General features: G+C 49.8%; 1 protein-coding gene across 1 annotated transcript in view; it reads left to right on the forward strand.

The window, feature by feature from the left end:
• The window catches only part of robo2 (roundabout, axon guidance receptor, homolog 2 (Drosophila)), a 62,859-nt gene that overhangs the window by 17,152 nt on the left and 25,563 nt on the right, over positions 1–20,144 (forward strand). The window contains exons 7-17 of the mRNA XM_062473487.1: positions 249–420; positions 3,586–3,791; positions 5,578–5,659; positions 5,769–5,934; positions 6,063–6,229; positions 8,107–8,228; positions 10,298–10,529; positions 15,063–15,187; positions 15,345–15,516; positions 16,402–16,590; positions 17,647–17,944. Of these exons, the coding sequence (XP_062329471.1) occupies positions 249–420; positions 3,586–3,791; positions 5,578–5,659; positions 5,769–5,934; positions 6,063–6,229; positions 8,107–8,228; positions 10,298–10,529; positions 15,063–15,187; positions 15,345–15,516; positions 16,402–16,590; positions 17,647–17,944 (1,931 nt within the window). The remainder of the gene's footprint in view (positions 1–248; positions 421–3,585; positions 3,792–5,577; positions 5,660–5,768; positions 5,935–6,062; positions 6,230–8,106; positions 8,229–10,297; positions 10,530–15,062; positions 15,188–15,344; positions 15,517–16,401; positions 16,591–17,646; positions 17,945–20,144) is intronic.

Consider the following 20,144-nt stretch of genomic DNA (forward strand, 5'->3'; position numbering starts at 1 on the left):
CAGCCCTGAGAGCCCCCACCAGCCTCTGACTTGGCAGGAAATAAATGGCTTCCATTATGCAGAAGCCAGCTATCAGATCTCATGCGTGTTTAATTCCGAATGGTTCTTTGAAACTGCTCAGTGTGAGTAAACCAGAGGGACGTGAGTGTGTATGTCTCTGTGTGTGTGTGTATGTAGGGTCAATTGGACGTGCTCCTGACTGTAATCCATTTCCCTGCTAATTGTGCTGCTCCTCCCTGGTCCTACAGAACCTGTTGTTCCCCAACCAGCCCCAGCAGCCCAGCAGTCGCTTCTCCGTGTCCCCCGGCGGAGACCTCACCATCTCGGCCGTGCAGCGGGCCGACGCCGGCTACTACATCTGCCAGGCCCTGACCGTGGCTGGCAGCATCCTCGCCAAAGCTCAACTGGAGGTCACAGATGGTGAGAGAGACTGCTGCATAGCCGTGTCCATGCCAGCGCGCTAGCACGCACACGACTGAGCATGCTCCGCTCACTGAGAGGTGCTGTGGACACGTGCGAGCGTGCACACACTCCTACACGTAATCTGGCAAGCGCACATACATCCACCCACCCACCCACACACACATACATACACAGGAACGTGATTCGCTTAGACGGTGAGATACGTACGGATCACTCCTCCCTTGTCCAATGTGCTAACCCTGCTAGCATTGTGGTGAAGGAGCTGCCTTTCATTTGCAGTGAATGAATTAGAGCACATTTCTTGCCCTGTTGATTCTGTAATATGAAATGTAGCCTTGAGCACATACGGAAGTACTCTTTTAAATGGAAGCAAAAACAACGTTTTTTGTCTGGGTGAGGAGTGAAATCATGCCTTGTCTGAGAAATAGGCCTGCAGAATGTGTTTTACACTCTGTCATGACCTTGCCTTGCAATATTTGATTTTTTCCATTTTGTTAGATACTATTTAATTAAATACTTTTTTTTTGGCCGGCAAGGGAATAAAACATTGACCTTGCATCCAAGTTTAATGATCAAATGTGTGTGTGTGTGACAGTGAGACAGTATCTATGTGTGTAAAAGTGCTTGTGTGTTTATGTGGATGGTTGAGTGTGATTGAGGGAGGGAGTGTGACAACAGTTAGCGTGTGTGTGTGTGTGTGTGTAGGTGTGTGTGTGTGTGTGTGTGAGAGAGAGATGAATTATGGTCTCCTGCTTGGTCTCTGTGACTCTAATCTGTTCAGCTAGGGAGAAGGAGAGTAGACAGCCACACATATGTCTGCGCCAGGATCAGATTGGATAAAGATTAACGCCTCAGACGCTGACACCATTTTAAGAACTTTGAAAATCTGATATGTCATATTATATAAGACTTGCATTATTTAATATAAATAGTATGCAAGACTGCTCTCATTTGCTGTACTTGTACCACAGTTCTGACTTCCTGTCGGGACAAGTGTGATGGCACTTACAGACAACCCCGTTACTCCAGTGTGTAATGGGATTCAGTATGAAAGTGTGGACTGTACTGTTAATGTACAGTATGTATATCTATCAGTGCTGGAGTGGAGGGGAAGTGGAGGAGGAGGAGAGAGGGAGGCAGACTGGTGTTGGGCAGGGTAGAGGGAGGGAGGGGAGAGGGAGGCAGACTGGTGTTGGGCCGGGCAGAGGGAGGGAGGAGAGAGGGAGGTAGATTGGTGTTGGGCAGGGCAGAGGGAGGGAGGGAGGGAGGGAGGAGAGAGGGAGGCAGACTGGTGTTGGGCAGGGTGGAGGGAGGGAGGGAGGAGAGAGGGAGGTAGATTGGTGTTGGGCAGGGCAGAGGGAGGGAGGGAGGAGAGAGGGAGGCAGACTGGCGTTGGGCAGGGCAGAGGGAGGGAGGAGAGAGGGAGGTAGATTGGTGTTGGGCAGGGCAGAGGGAGGGAGGAGAGAGGGAGGTAGATTGGTGTTGGGCAGGGCGGAGGGAGGGAGGAGAGGAACAGAGCAGAGGAAGGAGGGCTGTTGCGAGGTCATGGTCACACCTGCCACTGGGTGCAGGTGATTTACAGTCGTCCCCCCCTCCCAGGTTCAAGGAGATCTGTAATGAGAAATTCCTGGCCCAGACAGCCAAGGTCTTCGTCTGTCCCCGCCTCTCCTCCGCCTGCATCACTCCATCATGTCATCCTCCCATCCGTGCGCCCCACAGCGGTTCACACCCTGGCTGGGCCTTATCGAGATGGCCACTCATGGCTCACCGTGCTCTCCTCTCGAATTAGGAGTGTGCTACTCATTATCCAGACCAGAGAGGTCTGGATAATGATGCCTAGCCTGTGTCTGCCGTGTGGAGATGTTTCTCTGGACGAGACCTCGGCCGTAGGACTACACAGGGCTTCATAGTAACCTTAACGTGGACTTGATTCATGCTGGGTGATGGCAGTGACAGAGACCTCCCCTCACTGTATTAATGGTGTGGGCTGGCCTGCTGCGAGGCTCTGGCTGGACAGATAGGGCTGTTCGGAGAGCTCCCTGGGTTTGGAGCTCAGGGTAACGCTACTCACATTGATGTTCCACCTGATAAAAGCATTCCGGTGTGGAAGGACAGGGTTGAAATATTATCATAGAAATATAATTCTTCAAGCCCCTCTGCTCTGAATGCTGCCTTGCTGCTTCCGCCTGTTTTCTTTATCAACTGAGCTCAGGAGGAGCGCGGCCTTGCCAAATGGTTTCAGTCGGGGAAAGCAGATTGGATTCTGTTTTTGTCTGTTTTCAATGGAAGAGGGTTTGAGAGAAAAAGAGAAAGAGAGCAAAGAGGCGGGAGAGGAGAGATGAGGGTGTGATGATGTGTTGAAAGGTTACTGAGGTAGACTGGCTAATTAGCCCCTGCAGGTCTGACATCATTAATCCATACCTGCTAATGAATGGGTTCCTCCAAGCCAGGGGACTCCACATTATTCAACTGTGAAATATAAACTGGCCGTGTGCTGGAACTGGGGCTCACTGATAGAGCACCTCTGACATTTCTACTTCTTCACAGCAGAAGCCACAGGCATTTCCAACACATTACGAATGCATATATTCATTCAAATATGATTCAACATTTAACATCCATCTCAACAAGGATAAATAAACCGCACCAGCGGTATTTCCCTGTCGTGAATCTTGCCGCCGCGGACCCAGTTGCGTTCAACTTCCCCACATTCAGCGGAGATTATTTTCAGGTCTTGGTAGTGCTGAGAGTCAACTCTGTTTGTGGGACATGATGAAGTATTTAACTGAACCACTTTGAGTCTTAGACTCATGCTCACCACCACACTCAACCACACAGTGTTGATTCCTCGACCACATCAGTCACGCCAGTCCCAGCCTGGCAAACACTTCTGCCTTTCCATTTCCTGAAGACCCAGGGTTGGTCATTGTATTGTGGTACAATTACAAGACCTGCAGAATAAGTCGTTTTAAGAATAGTTACACACATCTGCTTGCTGAAGGAATGTTCTATTATTTTCACTTGTCTGAAGTCTGACACGAAAGAAAACAGCCAACCATCAACATCAAACTTGTTGCAGTTTTGAAATGTTATTGTTATTATTTTATAACATATAACATTTTCTTCTTTCCTTTTCTTCCAAAACTCTCGTCCAATCCCCAGTGCTCACAGACAGGCCGCCGCCCATCATCCGCCAGGGCCCGTCCAACCAGACCCTGGGGGTGGACAGCGTGGCGCTCCTGAAGTGCCAGGCGTCGGGGGATCCCGTCCCCTCCATCAGCTGGCTGAAGGACGGGGCCAGTCTGCTGGGCAAGGACCCCCGCATGACCCTGCAGGAGCTGGGCAGCCTCCAGATCAGGGGCCTGAGGGTGAGGAGCTACACACACACACACACCCCCCCCCCCCACACACACACACACACACCCCCCCCCACACACACACACACACACCCCCCACACACACACACACACACACACCCCACACACACACACTCACACACGCACACACGCACACACACACACACACACACACACGCACACACACACACACACACACACACACACACACACACACACCCCACACACACACCCCCCCCACACACACACACACCCCACACACACACCCCACACACACACCCCCACACACACCACACACACACCCCACACACACACCCCCACACACACACACACACACACCCCACACACACCCCCCCCCCACACACACACACACCCCACACACACACCCCACACACACACACCCCACACACACACACCCCACACACACACCCCACACACACACCCCACACACACCCCACACACACACACACACACACCCCACCCCCCTCCACACACACACACACCCCACACACACACACTCACTCACATCACTGATAGGTTCAAAAAGCACCACACCACACACACACACACACACACACACACACACACACTCACATCACTGATAGGTGCAAAAAGCACCACACCACACACACACACACACACACTCACATCACTGATAGGTGCAAAAAGCACCACACCACACACACATCTCTGATGGGGTAGATACTCTTCACACCACCACACACATATATGACTGGGTTATGTACTCAGACTGCAATGATGTGATTTATTATTGTGCAAACCTCGTGATCATTCTCTCTACCCTCAGTGTCCCGTCAGTCACCTTGTCACCTTGTTTCTTCCCTCACTTCCCAGTCCATTCCAATCTTCTTGTTACACTCCTTGAAAGCATTATTACAGTAACCTTCCTTCCTGTGATGGCATTTTTACACTTCTGTCACTTTGTAAAGAGATTGTCTGTGTGTCAGTGTGAGAGCATGCATGCTTGGACGTGCAAAAGTGCACAGTGCACGCTTTGGAGAATTTAATAGGATGTGGCCTAGACATAACTTAGATGGACAAGGTGAATCATATTCCCCTAAAGAGATGAATGGGCAGTATTGATTTTTGTAAATTGTTTGATACTATCACTTAGTGATACGGCGGGTCTTACAAGACTCAGCTGGGGAGCCCTGGCCAGGATCCAGCTATAGAATAGACACACACACATTTACACACATTCACACACAGACACACACACACATTTAGGGTAGATTGAATTTAGAACGCTCACATCTCCGTCTTCCCTCTCTGAGGCCTCGGAGGAATATCCATTAGGCTTGACAAAGCTGCCGAGCGCTGACATGTTATTTAATAAATGTGAGGAAGGAGCAGGGACAAAAACCCAACAAACAAGCAAAGTTCCAGCGAGGGATGGAGAGACAGGCCAGCTGTCGACAGTCCAGGGGTTCAGCAGCCCCCCCCTCCTTAAATTAATTACCTCCCCTTTGTTGTGGTTGGCGGGACAGTGGGAGGAAGGGGTTGGGGGATAAAGTAGTGGAGGGGGGGGGGTAGAAAATGGATTTCATTAAGAAATTAGCGTCAGCACTTTGAGGCTCTCACAATGACACACGGCTGTGGCAGAAGCAGAGTAGGACCCTGATGTCACCACGCCACCATTCAGAGCAGCCGTGATGGAGACCGCTGCTCTCTGCTCTTTGTTACTCCCTCCCAGTGACGAAACGCCGTCCCTGCAGCTAATGAGCTGTTAGCTCAGTCAGAGTAGCGTTCTGACGGGATGTTGTTTTGTCCCTCTCAGCTCTCAGACTCTGGCATCTACACCTGTGTGGCTGCCAGCTCCAGTGGAGAGACGTCCTGGAGTGCTTTCTTAGAGGTCAAAGGTAAACACGTCTCTTCGCCACATGGGTTTACCTACATTGATAAAGCCGACTACGTGCTCACCACTCCTGTTCCTCTCTACCCCCCCCCCCCGACCTCCTGTCATCCCAGAAGTGGGAGGGGTCATGGTCATGAAGAACAGGGACGAGAACGAGCTTCCGGGCCCTCCCTCCAAACCTCAGGTCACCGACGTCACCAAGAACAGCGTCTCGTTGTCTTGGCAACCTGGGCTTGCGGGGGCGTCGCCCATCTCCTCTTTCGTCATCGAAGCCTTCAGGTCAGCCAATCAATCGCCACTTGTATAAAATCCCCCTGTCTAACAGGCTGTCCTTGCACATATTCAGAATGCATGCTCTGTGCACGCGCTGTGACTGTAACGCTTGTTTCTGTGTGTTCACCCCGCAGCCAGTTGGTGAGCAACAGCTGGCAGACTGTCGCAGACCACGTCAAGACCACCCAGTTCACGGTCAAGGGGCTGCGACCCAACACCATCTACCTGTTCATGATCCGGGCGGTGAACACCCAGGGTCTGAGCGACCCCAGCCCCATGTCTGAGCCGGTCAGAACGCAAGGTACTGGGCCCTCGTCACTGCTAGTGTAGACGGTCAGAACGCAAGGTACTGGGCCCTCGTCACTGCTCGTGTAGACGGTCAGAACGCAAGGTACTGGGCCCTCGTCACTGCTAGTGTAGACGGTCAGAACGCAAGGTACTGGGCCCTCGTCACTGCTAGTGTAGACGGTCAGAACGCAAGGTACTGGGACCTCGTCACTGCTAGTGTAGACGGTCAGAACGCAAGGTACTGGGACCTCGTCACAGCTAGTGTAGACGGTCAGAACGCAAGGTACTGGGCCCTCGTCACTGCTAGTGTAGACGGTCAGAACGCAAGGTACTGGGACCTCGTCACTGCTAGTGTAGACGGTCAGAACGCAAGGTACTGGGCCCTCGTCACTGCTAGTGTAGACGGTCAGAACGCAAGGTACTGGGACCTCCTCACTCCTCCTGTAGACGGCTCTGCCTGTGTAGCAGCAGTGGAACAACTATGACTGTCATAACTGTGGGAGACTTTGGCATTTCAGGCGTTTCTCACTTTCGATTCGGTTCGATTTTCCCATTTGGCTTTACCTTACGTGGCTCTGGAGAGTAGAAGGTCACGGTGTTCGGGCTTCAGTGTGGCTGTAGATAGGTATCAGCCCCCGTCAGCAGTGGAACCAGCAGCTCCGTAGAGAACAACTTCAGAGGTCAAACTCCCCATCTCAGCCTACCTAGCTCATTAGCGCTACACTCAAGCAATTATGTAAAAGAAACTCAGTTAGAGCCATCCCTGCTATGTTAATGATCATAACAGCAGAAAATGACTGCCTCCAAATCCAGAGAAGATTAGATTAAGGTTCCATGCAGACCACAGTCTCCATATTATGTTTATCTGATAAGTCCAATGCTGCAATTCAGCTCTGAAACTGTTGGCTAAACACTGTCGAAACACAGGCCAGGACTTCACTGAGACTCCATTTGAACACTAGTTTCTCTTTCCAGTTCAGCTCAAGGGCTTGTGTTGACATACAGAAATGTTTATTGAGGATGGCAGTCAATGAAGATGAATTGATTTTTCATGTCTTCCAAACTGCATTTGGCCAGTCCTCCTGTATTAGGAGCCTGGGTGATTCATGACTATCTTGGCCTTTCTCTTTGTGGGCTGTTTGGGAATATATTTTCCTGTGAATCATTTGGTATCTTACAGTACTGTATGTTCCTCTGTAAATGAGGCGAAACAATGTTCTTTGGCCATAGTCTGCGCTCTAAAACCACACTTAGTATAGACGTCATGCGCTGAGGTTTACATTTTCTTTGTACTGAAAACACATGCAAGCTGGAAATAGGAAATGGGCCGGAAAAATAGTGTCATGGTGTCACCCATTCATCTTCTGCCCAGTACGATGGAGGTTATGTATTCATTTCTTGGTTATGTATTCATTTCTTGGTTATGTATTCATTTCTTGATGAGGTTCTTCGGTCGGGCTTCAAAAGGAGCCACAAAGTCACAGATCAAAAGGGTTTTATTCTTCCCAGCCCAAGATCTCTGGTTCTTTCTTAAGCCTAGACAAGTACTTTAATAAAAAAAAAAAAAGGGGTGAGGTCATTCTAATGCAGATTAAGTTGCTGCTTTTTAAATGAAGTCATGATCACAGAGTGTCCCACAAGTCTTTGTGGGTCCTGATTGGTCTATCCTTTCTCTCCTTCAACAATACCACTTCTGATAGACTCTTTGTGAGGGGAAATCAAGTGAACTGTGAAATTGTATAGAAAGCTATGTAATGCCACTCACTTTTTTCTCTCTTTCCCACTCTCTCCCTCTCTCTCGCTATACCCCCCCCCCCCCCTCTCTCTCTCTCTCTCTCTCTCTCTCTCTCTCTCTCTCTCTCTCTCTCTCTCTCTCTCTCTCCCTCTCAGACATAAGCCCTCCAGCCCAGGGTGTTGACCACAGACATGTTCAGAAGGAGCTTGGGGAGGTCATAGTTCGGTTGCACAACCCTGTTGTCATGAGTCCTACAACCATTCAGGTCACCTGGACGGTGAGTGTTGCTGCGATTGGACAGTCCACATGTCTGTCACAAGCATACTTCCTGTAGGATGGATCTGCAGTCTGCATGTATGCTGGTGCCCTTTCTATATAGATGAAATCCTTTCATATCATATATGATTGAACAGGGGAATTACATTAACAAGCTTGGTGCTTAGCTCTAGATGAAATATTCCACTTACATTCTATTTTTTATGTATTTTATGATTTAAGAACCTCGTGCCTTGAAGTAAAGACAGATTATATGAAAGTGAAGTGGGATCTTTGAAGCCAGCTAGGTGTTCCTCAGGGCACAGACAGGTTTTCATGTCAGGAAATTTGAGTCAACTCTCTGAGTGTTCCCAAAACTGGAGCTTTGAATTGTTGTAATTGCTGACTTTAAAGAAAGTGAACATCAAACAGTTGAGAAATGGTTTGTTTCTGCTGCAGTAAACATGAAGAGGCGGTTCAGGGACATCTGTCCTCTCATTAATCTTAGATACATCTTCTGTTCATTTCCAATTAAACAAGGCTTCTCACAGACGCAAATAGACTGAGATTAATTGTGTATGTTCTACATGTTTGTGTTCCTCCATCTTGACAGTGGGGAGTAAACCAGCCCTTCTAAACACCCACACACACACACACACACACACACACACACACACACACACACACACACACGCACACACATGCATACACATACACACACACACACACACCTGCTCCCCCAAAACACAAATGTTCGCGCTGTCACCCCCTCCATCAGGAGAGACATGTGCCAGAGACACACTGTTTTATTCATTTGGAAACAGTGCTGGTCTGTAGCAGTGAGGCTTCTGCCCTGCTTTTGCAGTACTGCAGCATAACAACAAAGACCATTGTAAAATGTACATGTATGATCCATCATGGTCCTCCGGGTTGATTTTTATGTTGGACCTTTGACCGTGGTTAAATAGTTCCTGTTTATTTGTGCTGAGCTGCTATAAATCCCTCAATAACCGGTATTTATAGAAGTGTCATTTAGTGACATAGGGCGCCTGCTCTCATTTCTAAATGAACCACATTAGCAGTTTTCCCGGTGACATGTTTATTGACCCTTGTAATACATTCTCACCCTTAGACGTGCGGGCTAATTTAATGCTAAAGCATAGCTTTATGAGTGTGTGTAGAATCACCACAGATCGCGGCTACCTAATCAATCAGGCCTCGTTCAGTAAACAGAGTGCCACTCTGGAAAGCTTTTATATTTCCAAATCATTCCATTAATGAAAGTTATACACCAAGGGGAGAATCCATTCTGTTGATTTACTCCAGCAAACACTGGCAAAAAAACAGCTGCTTAATATCCCTCTTGAAGGCCCCACTCTCTTCTCTCAGTGTTAACAAGCCATTACTGGGAGCTATGCATCCCCCTTCCTCAGCATAAATATGCCTTTTCCTCTTATCTAAACGGGCCCCAAGTTTAAAGAGGAGGCCCCTTATCTGCAGGCCAGCCCCAGTCCTGTCCCCAGGGTCGGGTCTGTTCTGTAGGTCACATCTCATCTTCATAGCCCCCTGTCTGCCTTCTCTTCTCCCTCCTATAGGTTGGAGGTGTGTGTAAGTGTGCATTTGTGTTTTGGGGTGTGTATTAACCAGGTATTAACTTTCACACACACACACATAAACACACCTACACTCCCAGCCCTGTGCTTGGTGCCTGGTGAGACCTGTCTTTGGTAGTCTCAGTAGTTGATATTTACAGTAAGTGCTAGACATTCATATGTGTTCTGTTTATAGCCATGCTCCTGAAAGCCTTTTTATGGGGGGGTTGGGTGCTGTACTGTGTGTGTGTGTGTGTGTTGGTGAGATAATGTCAGCCCCCTCTCTTTCAGTACTAATTGAGCTAAGTGTGTCAGACTGGATGATTAAAACAGGCCATTAAAACTGTAACAGCCTTTAGAACGGCATCACACCACACAAAAAAAGAATACTTCTGCTGAACATCACTCTACAATGTACTCTGCTGGTTGAAAGCTCTGCATGTGTGTCCTGACGTCCCCTGCCTGGACTGAGCCCAGCCCCTGTTTTCTCCCTCCGCAGGTGGACCGCCAGTCCCAGTTCATCCAGGGCTACCGGGTTCTGTTCAGGCAGGCGTCGGGACTGTCCTCCCCAGGACCCTGGCAGACCCAGGACGTCAAGGTGCCCTCGGAGCGCAGCGTGGTCCTCTCTGGCCTCAAGAAGGGGATCGTCTACGAGATCAAGGTCCGCCCCTACTTCAACGAGTTCCAAGGCATGGACAGCGAGTCGAGGACGGCCCGTACCACGGAGGAAGGTGGGTTCCCTCCTCGGAGAGCGTGCTCCGCGGAGAGGGATTGGTTCCCTCACACACGTCTGACATGTTTCACCGCGGCGTCGCTTTCAACAGGCTGTGGTCATGATAAGATGGTGTCACGCATAATGTCCTCTCCCTGCAGTGACATTGTGGGGGGGTTTCTGTGCGCGTGTCTATGTTTGTTTGTGCGTGTGTGTTTGTGTGTGTGTGTGTGCGTGCGTGTAGACCTGCCCTGCGTGCTGACCTTTTCTGCTGTGCTTGTTTGTTTATGATTGGTGGTGTTTTCTCTGGGCGCCATCTCATCCATCACCCTGCAGCTACAGCCTGAGCTGTGATTGGATGCCACGCTCACTTCCTGCTGCTGGGCGGATCAGTCGCCCTCAGACAGACACACGCTTGCACGCGCACTCTGCAATTTCCTCCACTCCGTTTTCAGCTCATTGATTGTTATAGAGACAGAGATGAGACAGAGAGATGACACCAGCAGAACTTAGAGTACCCACAATTACACCCATAACAACCAGCACCTCACAGGCCAATTATTATGCAGAACAGGGCGCAAGATGTACTGTACCACAGATGCACGGTTCATGCAGCCGTATACACGTTTACAGCTCACACGGTGTATGGTCTCTGCCCCCCCCCCCTCCACCCCTTCCCCAGCATCGTCATGGCTGCAGATAGCAGACAGTTCACATCCTATGGAGGTGACAGGCCCATTTATTTCCCCTGTCGCCCCTGAGCCTATCTCCTGTGACCAGCCTGTACATGCACTGCTTTATACTGTACACCCTGTGTTGTAGCTGCCAACACATTGCACCACACACACACACACACACACACACACTGACTCACACACACACTGACTCACACACACCCTTCGTGTCCCTTAAGTCCCAGAGCTCCACCCTGTCTGTGCAGTTACCAGGACTGATACTGCTTCCTGCTTCGGGTCTACCTGCTTCCTCAGAGTGCTCTGCTCTATTTATATCCCAGCTCTAATGGGCCTGGGTAGCCAGCCACAGTACACCTGCAGCCAGCCAGACAGCCACCCTGCCGCAGACAGTCACTGTGCCGCAGACTCCTGTGAGATTAGGGGACTCCACACCAGAGCTGTTAGATTGATGGGGAATTGTAGTTGTGAAAGTGCTTAAAGCCGAGCGTGTCCATTAGTTAACACAATTAGTTGGGTGGCTGAGCGGTGAGGGAAGCGGGCTAGTAATCCGAAGTTGCCAGTTTGATTCCCGGTCATGCCAACTGACGTTGGGTCCTTGGGCAAGGCACTTCACCCTACTTGCCTCGGGGGGAATGTCCCTGTACTTACTGTAAGTCGCTCTGGATAAGAGCGTCTGCTAAATGACTAAATGTAAATTAGAGAAGGCCCAGAGCAGGTCCGAGAGGACCCTGGGACGATGCTCTCCTATAAATAATGACTATGTCTCTGTAGGTTTGTTTAGTTTACCTTGATTTATTTTCTCACCCATGTGAGACATTGAAATTACAGCCCCAGATGGATGACTGTAGCTTGAGCACATTCCAGTTGACCTGCTGTAAAGAGCTGTCCATTTATTATGCTAAACACAGTCTCATTATGCTAAACTCACAGTCTCATTACAGACCAGTGCTACATCCAGTAGCCTGTTGGGATAGGGGAGGGTCAGTCCTATCTGACCAGGCCCTACCCCCGACCCCCAGGGGGAAGACCTGTGGAGGAGGCCCCCCTTGACTGCAGCTACTCTGCCCAGGGCCCAGATTACCCTTCTGCACTGTTTAATATGGGAGAGTTAGTCTCCTCTGTTTAGTATGGGAGAGTTAGCTACCATTAGCCTCCAGCTCAGCTGTGTGGACGTGAGGGAGACAGGGGGGCCACATTCCTGCCAGCCATACATCACAGCGCTAATGGCTCTATTAGCACAGCCTTCAGGGCCTCCAACGACAAATGTGTATTGTTTAGCGCAAATATGCATAATAATAAGCTGCTAAATCATTCATAACATTAACTTTGAATGACATTGCCTCTGATGGCTGCTGGGTGATGTAGCGTTGTGTCACCTGTGTCTAATCCCGCCCCGCTGGGTGGGTGTGAGGGTGGGGGCTCCAAGACAGGATGGGAGATGGGTCTCTCTCTGGGTAGATTGTCTGTAATAGGGTGAAGGCATTTGGTTTATCATTGGAGCCATTTGTCTTCTGCCATGACTGGTCCCGCTGGCCTTTCAGGGGGTCAGCATGTGACCGGCCGGCGCTGAGGGATGAGCGCAGATTTGCAGGGTGACACATGCTGTTCTGGGAGAGAGAGGGTAGGGGCTGGTGGAGAGAGGGAGTGGGCTGGGGGGGGAGAGAGAGGGGGAGAGAGAGGCAGAGCAGGAGTAATTGACCTGTCAGTATTCTGCTGCGGTTTGCCTCCCCTGCCAGTCACCACGGAAATGAGAAAAACATTATTTTTCAAATATTATTTTCACCTGGGTTTGATGTTATTTATTTCGTGTGTGCCAGGTCAGAGGAGTGCTCCTATCAGGCTGACAGCACTGCGGGGTTAATAAAACACAGGCCTCCACACTGTCTCTCCTGACTGGCGCTAGCCCTCTATCTGTGGAGGGTTACTGCTCTATCCCTCCCCCCTGCTCCTAGGCCGCTGGCTGTAGTTCCACCCGCCAGATCGATGAAGTCAGTCGATATGTTTACCTAGCCCTTGTTTCATTTCCCCCCCAAAATACATTTCTTCATATTTCCCTCACGTCTGAGAGACTCTCATCACATAAGCCTGTTGACCTGTGTGCTGGCCAGGCTCAGCCAAAGCTGCAGTGGTTTCCTGACAGAGAGATGCTGTCTGAGACGGTCTCCTTAGACATCTGGAGCAGCACTCTGGAGCAGAGGCTGGGCTTATTAAAGTCGAGTGACATGTTAACCTGTTTACGCTCCTGTTTCGCCCGCGAGACAAAAATGCTGCCTCCCCCTTCCTCAGTTACGACGCACTAAATTCTAAAAAATATATTTTTTAGACGCTACACATGTTATACATCGTTGGAAAGCTACGATTCTTGTGCTTCCATTGAAATAAACCAATTCAAGATCAAGTCGCAATAGCAAGCAAAGTCAACGTCTTTTTCCGGTGAACATTCCTTCAACAATGCCAAAGAAAAAAGTTGTACTCACCCTAAGTTGTTCAAATAGGTCCAGGTGTGCAAATCATGCCATCAAAACTTGATCTGCGTAAGTCCCAAGGGTTCAAAGTATCTAACCATGTAAAGTAATTCGTCCAAATACAATGTTTTACGTTCATGAATAGCCATTATCCTTTGTTTCATTATGCAAGTTAGCCGACGGAAGAAACAACTTGTTCACATAAAAGTGTTATTTTCTCCGATTTATCAACGGAGTATTTACAAAATGAAGGTCTCAAAATGTCCGTTGAACCCTCCCCTTTTGATTGACACCTTGTTCGACCCAATAGGAGCTTCCATGCCCCGTTGACAGCCCTCTAAAGCCAACTAGGTCTGTGCGTCCTGCCCCCCCCCCGCCCCCCCCCCCCCACACTCGTTCTAAACAAATTTCTCGAACTGGCTTCGACTGGCTCTGAAATTAGCTCGTTAGCCTTGTAGCTGACAGCTAGCTGAAAATGCCAATACCTCATTTGTATGCGTCTGTGGAGCCTTCAAAATAACAGTCGATTGCGCAATATGGTTGACAGAATCAGTGTTCTTTGTGCGCCAATCCTTGGAATCAGATAAAGCACTCCAATGTGTTCATGCTTCAGTTTTTGTGTTTCAGTATTACTAATTAGGGATTTAGCTATTATATATGATATTTCTAAGTACCAGAGATGGGCCAGAGATAACAATTATGAAAAATAATACCTTTTTATTTGACCTTGACCTTGGTTACAAAGGGTCATTTTGGAGTCTCCAAAAGACCCTTTTAGAAAATTCCTGGATGTACTCTTATAAAAACATGTGTCAAATATGAATATATTGTGGTATTATGTTTGACTTTTGATTTGAATTGGGTAAGGCTTCAACCTGTGGTCCAATTTAGTCTTCCAGATAATACCTACCACCTCTAGGCCTCTTCAGGCCTCTGTTTTCAAAACAAAATCTAGGCGGAAATAGAAATTTTCACTTTCCTTGTGTTCAAGCTTCTATTACTCAACACTAGAAGGACTGACAGGGGTCCTGACAACAGGGGACATAACTTCAGAGTGTCAGCTTTCAAAAGAGATCATTTACATGCATGTACTCCAAATGGTTCAAGAACAGCTTCCAATTTACTTTGGGTATGCTGTTTAGGCGTTTTCAGGCAAATTTAACAGGAACATGAAAAGGTTAAAGATAGATGTGTCAGGCCTTTCTGCTCTTCATGTAAATCCTCTTCTAATGAGCTCCTGTACCTGCACCCACCTGTTTTATCCTTCACCCTTTATCCTGTGTGTGTGTGTGTGTGTGTGTGTGTGGATTGGTGTGAACTGTGTGATGTCCTGTAATGCCCCACCACCTACTCCATGCAACCTGTTGACATCTCTCCCCCCCATCTCTCCAGCTCCCAGTGCCCCCCCCCAGCAGGTGACGGTCCTGACAGTGGGCAGCCAGAACAGCACCTCCGTCAGCATCTCCTGGGACCCCCCTCCTCCTGACCACCAGAACGGCATCGTTCAGGAGTACAAGGCAGGTCCCACCCTCACATCAGGCTGCACGTGCTCAGTACAGCCTAACCCTCACGGAGAGGATCAGGATCGCTCCAAAGATTCATCTGACCTCCCAGAGGCTGCGTGTCATGCTGACTCTCTCTTCCTTCCTCTCTCTCTCTCTCTCTCTCATTCAGATCTGGTGCCTGGGGAACGAGACTCGTTTCCACGTGAACAAGACTGTGGACGCAGCCATCCGCTCCGTGCTGGTGGGGGGGCTGCAGGCGGGGGTGTTGTACCGGGTGGAGGTGGCCGCCAGCACCAGCGCAGGGGTGGGGGTGAGGAGCGAGCCTCAGACCATCATCATAGGTAAGACTGGGAGGGGGGGTGAGGGGGGGGGGAGTGAGTGATCTAATGACTGACGAGGAGTATAAGTATCTATTGATTAGCCATCCATTACTGTGGCGCTTCAACCGGTTAGTCCACCTATAGAATATATTGTATTACATTAGAGACATCTTCACTGCAATTAAGCCGTGGGGAAATAGAATCCTCTCTTATTAAGAAGAAAATGTTTACTGTTAGATAGCTTATGGCAGAAATGATTTAGTCATTAGTAACACCCAGCCCGGCTGGTCATGATCTATATGGAGAGACTGCAGATTGGGTCTGGTTTGACCCATAACTGATGCCTTGGCCTGGGCCTGTTATTTTCCCAATGTCACTCCCGTAATCCATCTACTAGTCCAAGGTGTGTGTGTGTCTGTGTGTGTGTGTGTGTGTGTGTATGTGTGCGCGTATTGGATCTTCTGGTCTTATTATGCTTCATGAAATAGTGCCAGGCAGACAGGTGTGAGTGGGTCTGGATTGGAGATCAATATCCAGCAGCATGTGTGCTCCTCATCTCATTGCTTCCATGCTGCGGGTCAGATAGCAGAGTGAATTACTGTAGGCCCTGAGCTAAGCAAACAGCCGCTCACCTGGGCTTTGTCGTAAGCTTTCCGGCTTCCGCCTCGCTCAGTCTCCGCATTACATTTCACAGCACACCCACAAGATGAATGTCTGACTCACACGGTCAATATGTTCTCTAATTCACGAGGGCAGGGTGTATTTTCCCTGAACCCGGCAGCCTCTGACCGCATCCCGCTCTGATACCGCTTCGATTTATGGGAGCAGATTACCTGTTGGGGAGGTGTACTGTATTCTCCAGTGTTCTGGGATCCCTGACTCTGATCCCCCCCCGCCTCCCCCCAGGCAAGGACTTCCGAGACGTGATCATGAGCGGGAACCGTAACAACAGCATCACGGAGCAGATCACAGACGTGGTCAAGCAGCCGGCCTTCATCGCCGGGATCGGAGGGGCGTGCTGGGTCATCCTCATGGGCTTCAGCATCTGGCTGTACTGGAGGAGGAAGAAGAGGAAGGGGCTCAGCAACTACGCAGGTTAGACACGCACGCGCACACACACGCGCACACACGCGCGCGTTCTCCCTAGCTCCCTTTAGCCTAATATCTCTGTTGCAGCTAAGACTTAACCGCTTGTCGTTATCACGCACGTTTTCCAGATTGTTCCACATAGTGTGAGCAGGATGTAACTCTCTCCCCCCCCCCCCCCCCCCCCCCCCCATTAGAGCTGTTGCCACTATCCATCTCAAGGAGGTGTTTAAGACACCGGCAGCTGTCACGAGGCTGGAAGGGCCAGCTCTCTGAACGCCAGCAGGGCACAGTGTCAGGGGACCAGTAGCTGTGGGGTTGTGCGAGGTTGACCCGTCCGCCCACAGTGTTGTTGATGCCCAGGGTGATGGGGCATGAGTGGGCTGGCTGCACAGCTAACGCTGGTCAGTCAGGAGAGACAGAGCTAGGCTGGAGCGGGCACATCTCACCTCCTACACAAACCGACACGCGGGCGCGCACACACACACACTGACATTTAAGTGTGAGAAGGGCAGCTGAACACCCCTCCCCCAGTTGATCGCTTCCCCACACCACTGTTCTGATATCTAATGAGGGCGTGGGAGGTTGTAGGTAAGGCACTTACATAAGACATCTGGTATTAGTCAACATGGACCTCATGACTTCACTGTATAAACAGTGTAAGGAGTTGTGTTAGGTTGTCTGGATGTATTATTGTCTTCATATGTCACGACTTTGGCATCTCAAAGCAATCTGCCCATATGTTGTTGTCACGCAGGCAGTGAAGTAACAGCAATCTGTTCTTCATATCTGTTTGAATCACGCTGTTTGTTTTGTGTTTTGTTTTTGTGCTTCTTTGGTTTGTGCCGCTGTCTCTGCATCTTTGTGGCCAATGAGCAGGCTTCTTCCTGGCCCTGTGTAATGGAGTGTGGGGGGTGGTTGTGGTTTGGCTTATACAGCCCCTCTAGGCCCCTCCCCCCCCTCCAGTCCCAGTACACAGAAGCACCCCCCCCCCTCCCCGATCCAAAGCACTGCTTACCTTCTCAGGCCTTTAACACTGGACTTCTCTGTCTTCTTGTTTTGCAGTTCAGTCCTTCACCTTCACCCCTGCAGGTACTGTTCATTTGTCCCGTCTCCTCATCCCCATCCTGTCACAGGCCCCTCCTCTTCCTGCCCACAGGACCCTCCCCTTCCTGCCCACAGCATTCACCAGTTCTGGTAGACCGTCCTCAGGACACGCCCAATACAGAACCAAACCAGGCCCCATATCTGGACCAGATACAAGCTGCTCATTTGGTTACTCTGGTTTTGTTATTGGCGATGGCCTGAGCACAGACTCCAGCCTCGGCCCCTCCCCGAGAAACCAGCTTCCATCCTGTGCTGTGTTGTCCTGTGCTGTGTCATCCTGCGCTGTGTCATCCTGTGTTGTGTGTCGTGGCTGTCTGTGTTTGAATGAGCCTCCATGTTGCTGTTCTTCTCTCAGCGTGTGTCTGGCATTGCATCCATTGTGTCCCAGGTATGTTCCACCCTGCTCTGAACTCTCATGCGTCTTGTTTGCCTTCTGCTCCGGGGCCCCACGGGGGACATTTTCTTTGTCTTCTCTTCTTTGTTGTTCTGATTGTCTCTCTTTGAAACACTTCATGTCCCATGATGCTTTATGTCCTTGGATGATTTGGTCAATTGCAGTTAACTTGATAGCTGTAACAAGGTTAGCTCTTTCTGTAAGGACATGTGTCCAGTCCCAGAGTGGACATTGGACTGTGTCTGGCTGCCACAGACCACAGTCACAAATCCTCGTCGAGGACAACAGAGCGATAGAGACATTTGGACCGTCCTCATGGATGTCTTTGAGACATGAGAATGTGAGTCTGCAGTGAGTCCACCGTGCCGTGCTGCTGTCAGTCTGTCTGACTGAGGCGAGGCGAGGCAGTGTGCCTGTGTCCTGTCTCTGTCAGCTACTGCAGAGGTGATTCACAGTGGTGTGGAAGCAGCCGGCCAGCAGAAGGAAGATTTGATGGAATTTTTATACGCTGATTACCACCCCTACCCCCCCCCCCACACACACACACACACACACACACACTCACACACACGCCACTACACCCCAGATGCTTATTAAAGGGGATTAATCTGTATTCATATTGGAGAAAGTGCTTATCTGGAAGAAAGGAGTGCCACAGTCTCTGTTACTGCCACATCAGTCTGGCTAACATGAAAGTCCTCCTCTGCTGCCCACAAATGTGCCGGAGCACAGATAGGGACTTCAGAGGCCTCCTCGCTGCAGACCCACACACACACAAACATACACACAAACACACACACACGCCTCACACAGTCCACACACACTTCACACACAGACACATTCAATCCACAAACACACACACTCCACACATACAAGCGCACCTCCCTAACTCCCCCTTTTACCATCCCCCATGTGTAAGCAGTGGGGAGAGGGGGACAGAGAGCGACGTCACGTAGCTTACTGCTAGCGAAACGAAGCTTCAGTGGAGAGAGAAGGAAGGGCCCAGAGCCTGGTCCCTTTAAGATCACACTGTCAAAGACTTATGCAAATGAGCCGGCGTGGCTGGAATGAAGCTATCATTGATAATACAATCTGTCGTTATCTAAGTAGCAGTGCTGGATAGCGAGGGGGGTTTCCTGTTATATGGTTTAGCATTAATGGATTTTACTCGCTTTGTGAAACGAAACGTAAACAATAACATCAAAGCAACATTGGCATTTTAATGTTCATCAAAGGAATCATGAGCATTATAGAATCATTCATCCAGCTATACAATGGATACAAAAATACCATGATGGCCAACACCCTGTGTAGTTTGAGAAAGGTACAGTCGATGACAGGGCAGACAGGTTCCTCTCATGGAGGCTCTCTGAGATTCCCACACTGCCACCCCTTCCTCCCTAACATCTATCCATGTTACAGCAGCCAGAGAACCCTCTCTTCTCCTCTCTTTGGGGAAGTGTTCACCCAACACGTGTGGGCTTGTTGGGAGACCAGCTGAAGAGAGGCCGAGAGGAGAGCAGGAATGTTCATCCCTCCTCCTCCTCTCTCTCCTCCTTTCTTTAATCTCCATCTGTGGAACAAATGAGCCAAATTACCATCCGCTTCTCAACTGAACCAGGGCCCCCTCTCTCTCTCTCCCCCCTCTCTCTTTCTTCCCCTCCCCTCTCCCTGTCTGTTGCATGGGGTGATTTCCAAAACTCTCGCTCCCCCCCCCCCCCCCCCCTCTGCTCTGCACATTTCCTGTGATCCATTGAAGTCCATGTTCTCAGCTCTAAAGCTTCCTTGTCATCACTCGTGTTGAACAGAGATGAAACAGATCGTCCTCTCTCTTCTCCTCTCTCTTTCTCTCTTATCTCTCTCTCTTCTCTTTCTCTCTCCACTCACTCTCTCTCCCTCTAACTCTCGATCTCTCTCTCTCCTAGCTGACAAGGCAGGTCCTTACTATCTGCAAATCAGTGTAAACGGAGCGGGCCCTCATACGGAGCTCCCTAAACGAGGGAACCCTGCTAGCATCGGCAGCGCTAACTCCCTGACGTCCACTGGACGTGGCGTTCAGACT

The sequence above is a fragment of the Osmerus eperlanus genome, chromosome 11 (genome assembly GCF_963692335.1).
Source record: "Osmerus eperlanus chromosome 11, fOsmEpe2.1, whole genome shotgun sequence".
NCBI lineage: Eukaryota > Metazoa > Chordata > Actinopteri > Osmeriformes > Osmeridae > Osmerus > Osmerus eperlanus.